Below are 8052 nucleotides of genomic sequence, written 5' to 3'. Positions count from 1 at the left end.
GAAATTCGACATTTCGTGTAATTCTTTTTTGGAGAAAATGTCTCATTGGTTATAACAAAAAAATAAAACTTTTTTCTTATAACAAAGTTTTGTCAGGGCAACCTTTCCGTCAAATCAGTTATACAAGAACCTTTAGAAACTGTTGACAATTGCGGGAGGGAGTAATATCAATGTCTTTATAGAAAATATTCCCACAGTTTATTTCAAGTGGCCAGGAGAGCGATTCGTTATCTTGATGAAATTCGTATTACGCAATCGATTTTAGATAAATTGGCTTTAAAAGGAGACACAGAAGCATCCATCCTCACTCTGATCGTGACAGCCAGGGAGCCACCATGAAGATCGCAATTGTCCTACTTGCTTTGGTTGCAGCCGCTTGGTAAAGACTTATTATCAATCTGTTCAAACTAAAACTTGACACATAATATATATATATATATATATATATATATATATATATATATATATATATATATATATATATATATATATATATATGTGCATGTGTATGTATGCATAGAAATATCTCCAACAATTTTCTTGATTCTTACACGATGTAAAACACTTAACTCCATGTAATTCATCCGTAGCAACAATTAATTTTTGCTAAATCTCGTCTCAAAACATCCATTTTATTATTTCAAGTGCTGCTCAAAATGGAGAAGCCTGGTGCCGCTGCGGGGCCTTCCTCACGTACAGGGACACTCAGGCTCTGGCATACGAGTTACCAGAAATCACCATTGACTACTGCGACCAACATAACAGATGCAAGAACGAATGCATCAAAGCGGTATTGCATATCTTGTCTCTCTCTCTCTCTCTCTCTCTCTCTCTCTCTCTCTCTCTCTCTCTCTCTCTCTCTCTCTCTCTCTCTCTCTGCATCAGAGGTACTTAGCAAGAGTTCTCTCTCTCAAGTACTTATTGATATCAAGTGCATATATAGTTTCATTCTGAATTCAAATATAGTCATTTGCTCCTTTTCTTCTTAGCTTGACGAATTCAGCCACTACGGTGACCTGTGGGCTATGACCCCTGAGGGTAAGACAGTAGGACAGCTTATTTGCGAGAATCTGACAGGAATCGATTATAGTGGCGTTCATAATCACCGGGTAAGTTTTTACATATCCTTTGAAGACTATATTCAAATATAACCCCATGATTTCATTTAAAAGATTTTCAGCATCTTTATTGTTCATCCAGTTAAAATGCCATGTCCAACCAAACCCTTTTCTTCAGTGTGTGTCTGGTGATAATACTCTTCTCTCCTCCTTTGTCTAACGTATAACAAATACTGAATTCCAGGTCTATGGTTATTACGAGGTATGCGGTGGCCCCTGGGAGTACACAGGTCTAGCCTCTCCTGACATGCTTTGCTGTAGAGAAGGTGTACAAGAGCACTGCCTCAATTATTAAAAAGATGGGCCGATTAGAATTCCTTGGGTCGATTAATCCTCAGAGAACTTGGCTTGGAGCAACAGTGAGATCAGAAAATCTCTGAAGGAGATGACATCATTCCTGCTCTCCAGCTCTTTACGTGAAGTAATATCCTATCTTAATTTACTACACTTTATGTAATGCCATTATCTGAGAATAAAATAATAAATAACAAAGGCAAAACTGGTATTATTTTAGGATCCTTAAAAGTCTGATTTGCTCATACAAATGAAAGAACTCGCTTAATGATAAAAACACCGCAACATTGAAGGAAAACCTGACATGATGTGACAAGATATTGTAATTTTTCCACTCTCTAGGATGAGGCAATAGCTAAAGAAAATCATCAATGGTAAATGTTTAAAAATCAATTTATGAATAAGTCCATACACCTCAAGAAATGTAATAGAAAATACAAGTTAAGATTTGACGGAGGTATCTCCAAAGAAAAAGACCTAATGGATTGTTGTTCAATTTGATTGTTAAAGGAGCTGTAAGAGAGGTGAATGCACAGCTTGGTCAAGGATTGAAGTTGATAGATGAGTGATAATGAGTGGGAAGTGAATCGGTTGTTGTTTGCGTATGATACTGTACTGGTTGCGGACTCAGAGAAGCTGTGTCAAATAGTGATGGAGTTTGGAAGGGTATGTGAGAGAGGGAAGTTGCAAGTTAGTGTGGGTAAAAATAAGGTTATGAGATGCACGAGAAGATAGGGTGGTGCTAGATAGAATGTCATGTTGAATGGAGAGTTACTATAAAAACTTATAAAAACAAGAGGAAAAGAAATAAGATAGAATATTGAGCCCGAGTGTACACCAAGATCATGGTACAGAGGCTATGGCACTACCCAAGACTAGAGAACAATGTTTTGAGTTTGGAGACCCCATCGCCCAGAAGAGCTGCTTACCATGGCTAAGTGTCTCTTTTACCCTTACCTAGAGGAAAGTAACCAATGAACAATTACAATTCGGTAATTGGCCCCTTAAGCGAAGAAGAATTATATCGTAATCCCAGTCTTGCCAGGTGCATGAGGAGAGAAGAGAATATGGAAAGAATTGGTCATTCCTCTCTACCTCTTCTCCTCTTCCCTTACTGAACTGCTCAAGTTGTGGGTCATTTGAAGGACTCTTTACCACTAGGATCCTTCCGTTTGGTATTATGCCTAATTCAAATGGAAATTTAGATTGTCTTTTTGAAAATTAACAGGATTCAACTCCGTATCCCACTGGTTCAAAAGTGTCGAAGAAGAAACGCGATATTACTTTTTGAAGATTCAAGTAAGCAATGTGTGAATGAATGGATTATTAAAACAACCCGCTAAGTTTGAATAGATAGAAATTAAGCCGTCCCCCCCCCACCCCCATCATTAGACATATTATTTTAGTGATGTTTCCTGATTGGTACTAGTTAAAACTGGGATTTCAGGAGAGAATACAGTTAATGAATGCTTAGTTCAGTCGTGATATGACCATTTTTCCCTGTTCTTTTGTATCCGTTACCTCCTTGATCTTTCACAATATTTGATTACGAAAAGATAGCGATTGAATTAATCATTTATGTTTGATTTTTAAATAACGAAGTGATTGGTGACTCTATAATCTGAGATTATTCAAGCTTTAATACCATTTATTTGTAAACAAACCAGACATTTAAAACCCACTCACAAACTGATTCGCAGTGGCATGCGATTCCCAAGGGTGATCGCCCATGGCAAACAATTTCCCAGGGGAAGGTCGTTAAACTGAGTGGCCATGGCATGGGGTTTACCAAAAGTGATCGTCTAAGGCAAAAAGACTACTATTTTTATATAGGAAATATTTATTTTAACGTTGTTACTATTCTTACAATATTTTATTTTACCTCGTTTCCTTTCCTCACTGGACTATTTTCCTTGTTGGGGACCTTGGGCTTATATTATCCTGCTTTTCCAACTAGGCTTGTAGCTTAGCAAGAAATAATAATACAAAAAAAAAAATAATAATAATAATAATAATAATAATAATAATAATAATGATGATGATGATGATGATGATGATGATGATGATAATAATATGTTTTAAGATGATGCAAAGTAAGACTTACAATATTTATTACACCTAAAGAATCAAATTACCATACTAGTTTTCTTTTCATCATTGTCTATTCTATTTTAGCTTGGCTTTAACAATACTTTTTTGGGGCGAGAATAACTGCTTTAAGGGTAACTCTTAATAAATTAAAACGGTTTCAAAATCAGTCAACCAAAACCCAACTTCGCTTAAATAAATCATTAGTTAGACCTCAATTAGAATACCCCACTATAATATTTGGAGCACTTAGAAAAACTTCACTAAATAAAATGCAGGCAATACAAAATAGGGCTTTGAGGCGAGTCTACAAAGAGAGCCCTCCCTATTACAATAAAATCCGTGAATTACATCAGCTTTCTAAGTTAGAACCTCTCAATGTCAGGTTCCACAGGCTTGGCCAGAAAACTTGGGACAAACTTGCTATAGACGATGACGACCTTTGCACCCTAACCAGAAATCTCACTATCGAACATGCTCGTAATCATAATTGGTGGAGGAGACTGGAGCCTAAGATCAATTGTGATCCTCCCAGGCCCAGATATATAGCATCTGATTTAAAAATAATAAATGAAAAAATAAAATTATTAAATATCATTTCAACAGTTAAGTTGATATTTCATTAAAGCATCATAATTTTTTCACAATCATACCTTTCTTTAACCATAAAAATAGGTGTCAGACAGACATACTCCTGCAACAGGGCTAGACATAGAACCTAAAAACCCTTCCTCTCCCCGCCTGTCTTTTCTTTTTCAAACTGCTACTAATCCTATCTAACATCGTAAGAGGGTCTGCCCCTCTCTTTTATTCTTCTTCTGTACTTCTCTTTCTCCCTTTTTCCTTATTCTTTCCCATCCCGAGTACCTGCCTTCGGGCTATAAACTGGATATTTTGGGCTCAAGCCATGTCGTCCTGATGGAAGTTCCTATAGGGTAGCTTCCTACTATAAGATTCAGGGCCTCTGTAACACGGTTTTTTGGACTTTGCTTCTTAACAAAGCATCGGATGTAGCTGAAAGTTGACATATGTATATTTTACAACCACACACAAATTTTGTCAGCATTATCAATAACCTAAACCCAATAGTTTGAATTTTTATAGAGTAAAAATGATCTAGCCGACGCCATGGCCAGTGATAACGAGCCAAGAGTCGAAAACATTCATTACGTAAGCAATGTAAACAGCTTTGGACAAAATTTTGTCCCGCCCATCCACCAGACACCCATTCACCTTCTTCCATCGACTCTGAAACCAATAACATTCAAGAATGGCTAACAGGATCTGGAATTGCCCCCGTGGTTGCAAAACTGCATTTGTCTTACGACTTGCAACTTTATACAGTCAAGAGAAAGCCCGTGGCCATATTTACTATAGCCTGAATAGGTAATTATCCAGTTTCTAGTTTAAATCCAATGTTTATGGTCTGATTTGTACCTAGCGTAACATGATTATAATACTTGTAATGTCATTCAGGCTTTTGAACATTTCCATTAACTATTCACTATGCCACCAAGAGAGAGAGAAAGAGAGAGATTGTATGTAAACAGTCTTTATATAACTATTTTGGTTAAAATAAGATTTTTGTGCTAAAATCTCCACCAGACCAACGGATTATCCGATATAATTTCTTTTCTTCTTCTTAGGCCGTACGACCGTGTTGGCTATGTTTTGGGCATGACTGCATTTTGTAAATAAATCATGAATAGTTTTAGGAGTTTTATTTGTACATCTAATGGGAATTTATAGAAGTAAAGTGAACATAATTAATTTATCCTTTAAAATAATTACTACATGTAGCAAACAAATAGTAGTAAAGATGATAATGCAATGAAGGAATGATACCATACTTTATCTTTAGCTTCATCAACGGCAATAACATACCCAGTTGCCATAATTTGTCAACTTTATGAAATAACCTATCATCTAATATTAAACTTAATTTCTGAGGAGGCCATGGCTTATTGCACAGTGAAAAATAACATGACAAAGACTTTATGAATGGCGGAACGATACATAAATGTGGGTGGGGTATCTGTGCTAGCGTAGTAATACTACTGTAGCAGTAGTGCCACTACAGTAGTATACATGAATTAAACATTTAGGCCAACTGCTGGGATCCTTGAGGATCATTTAGCACTTCTTACAACTACTCGAGAAATGAGGTTTTATAGCCAGAATTTAAATTTACTGATCCAACAATGCCCATAATAGCCTTCAGTGTTATCCTGAATTATAACGAGGCCAAAGTGGGTGGATCCTCATGAAGTCATCATTCTGACAATAATTATTGGTGAAGGTTTAAAGCGAAAATACGGTACCGGCTATCTTTTTTTTACAGTAAATAGGTAGGTAGATAGACAATGAATAAAAATTGCTTGACATTGGATATAGCAGTTATCAAATCAAGCTGGTCTACTACGTTTTTGAAAATTACCAACTATTCCATACACTTTGTCAATCTGATTGTGACCTATAAAGTAGACTGTAATTTCTTAGGAAACTTATTTTGGGAGTTAGACAAATAATCGAAGTGTTTTTGTATTTATTAACATATTTTGTTCGTTTGTTCATTATGACAATTCTCAGTGGAGAGGTTTCAGAGTTCATAAAGGTGTACTGCTTTGCTTTTATTTACAATTTTGTGTTATTGTTGGCAGAGGTATAGCCTTCGTTACATATAACCAATCATCGATCGAGAAAGAGAGAAGAAATGCCGTCATAAGTTACGTAACGAGTGCGTTCGAAACCTTTTCTCTGAGTAAGTTGGCCCGTCTTCAAAAATCGTCACTTTTACTTAATAAAGTACCAAATTTATTCAACCTACGTAATCCAGAATATAGTCAAAATTTATGTGTAGATATAATGTGCATTCTGAATAAGCGTTATATTTATGAAATTCATAGAAAAAAAGTTATTGCCAAAAAACCGTGTTACAGAGGCCCTGAATCTCATAGTAGGGTATATTACAACTACGGCGATATTCAAAGAGAATTTACCTTAAGGTACCCAGAATTCTAACTCCTGGAGCGAATATCCCTAATGAAAGGGATATCGCGAAATATCAGAGGACGTATTCTTGACACGCCACATGGCAATCTGCACCCCGAAAAGAGATAACACTTCGAAGGGGTCAATTGGCAAGAAAACGAAAACGAGAAAGAAAAAGGAGAGCCGTTCCCAGGGCTCTCTCTTCTCCCGTTTCGTAAGCGTGCATTACGCCGATTCTGGCGCCATCTGTATTCCTTTTTGCGTAGCTTAACAACTCGGTGTTTTTTCCTGTGTTTCTCGCAAAATCTTGGATTTAATCATCTTTTTATGGCTTCTCCAACTTCGTCTGCCTCTGATAAGTTGAGTACCATTTCTTTTATGTATAAATGTAGGCTCTTGGTAATTTTTAAAGTGATTAATAGTAATAATCTTTGTTACAAGAGCCGTTGCCTACCGGAGGCGTCCTGGACGCTGTCGCTCGCTAAGTATGAGTTTTAGTTAGCCAGAGCGACGTTCCCGGCTGTTTTGCTTTAATAATTTTAGCAATTTAGCGTTACATAGGATTTCCTTATTCGTGCTTTTAGTATTGTTTGTTTTGGCGAAGTATTCGCCAATTCTGGCCTACGCTAGACCATGTAGCCTAGTCGTTAGGCCCTAGTACTTTCCTGCATGAATTATGTTATTTTTATAATAAAATAAATTTTTGAATATACTTACCCGGTGATAATATAAGCTGCAGCTCTGCTGCCCGACAGAAAAACTCTACGCTCGAAATCCGCCAGCGATCGCTATGCAGGTAGGGGGTGTACTTCAACAGCGCCATCTGTCGAGCAGGTACTCAGTACTCAATGTAAACACAGAACTCAATTTTCTCCTCGGTCCACTGGGTCTCTATTGGGGAGGAAGGGAGGGTCCTTTAATATATAATCACCGGGTAAGTATATTCAAAAATTTATTTTATTATAAAAATAACATTTTTCAATATTAAACTTAGCCGGTGATTATATAAGCTGATTCACACCCAGGGGGGTGGGTAGAGACCAGCATTAATTGTTTACATTATTATGAGCTAAGGATTTCGTATTTCATTTTAGCAGTTATTCAAAATAACAAACATAAAATAAATAAGTACCTGGTAAGGAAGTCGACTTGAACAATTACTCTGCCTTTTTTAAGTACGTCTTCCTTACTGAGCCTCGCGATCCTCTTAGGATGCTGAGCGACTCCTAGGAGCTGAAGTATCAAGGGTTGCAACCCATACTACAGGACCTCATCAAAACCTCTAATCTAGGCGCTTCTCAAGAAAAGAATTTGACCACCCGCCAAATCAACCAGGATGCGAAAGGCTTCTTAGCCTTCCGGACAACCCAAAAACAACAATAAAAAACATTTCAAGAGAAAGATTAAAAAGGTTATGGAATTAGGGGAATGTAGTGGTTGAGCCCTCACCCACTACTGCACTCGCTGCTACGAATGGTCCCAGGGTGTAGCAGTTCTCGTAAAGAGACTGGACATCTTTAAGATAAAAAGACGCGAACACTGACTTGCTTCTCCAATAGGT

General features: G+C 37.1%; 1 protein-coding gene across 1 annotated transcript; it reads left to right on the top strand.

Annotated features, from left to right (window-relative positions):
• The first annotated feature begins 315 nt into the window (after nucleotides 1–315).
• On the top strand, nucleotides 316–1512 carry LOC137645076 (uncharacterized). Its single transcript, XM_068377928.1, has 4 exons — nucleotides 316–379; nucleotides 646–790; nucleotides 990–1109; nucleotides 1303–1512. The coding sequence occupies exons 1-4, from the start codon at nucleotides 336–338 to the stop codon at nucleotides 1411–1413; spliced, it is 420 nt and encodes a 139-aa protein (XP_068234029.1). The 5' UTR covers nucleotides 316–335; the 3' UTR covers nucleotides 1414–1512.
• Nucleotides 1513–8052: the final 6540 nt, after the last annotated feature.

This window comes from Palaemon carinicauda, chromosome 8, assembly GCF_036898095.1.
Source record: "Palaemon carinicauda isolate YSFRI2023 chromosome 8, ASM3689809v2, whole genome shotgun sequence".
Classification (NCBI taxonomy): domain Eukaryota; kingdom Metazoa; phylum Arthropoda; class Malacostraca; order Decapoda; family Palaemonidae; genus Palaemon; species Palaemon carinicauda.
This window is presented reverse-complemented; position numbering and strand designations above follow the sequence as displayed.

Excerpts from the sequence above, each read along its gene's own strand:
- LOC137645076 (XM_068377928.1), top strand. The coding sequence starts at position 336 with ATGAAGATCGCAATTGTCCTACTTGCTTTGGTTGCAGCCGCTTG. Across the intron at positions 791-989 it reads AGAACGAATGCATCAAAGCG|CTTGACGAATTCAGCCACTA; the intron begins GTATTGCATATC and ends TTTTCTTCTTAG. Across the intron at positions 1,110-1,302 it reads GTGGCGTTCATAATCACCGG|GTCTATGGTTATTACGAGGT; the intron begins GTAAGTTTTTAC and ends ACTGAATTCCAG.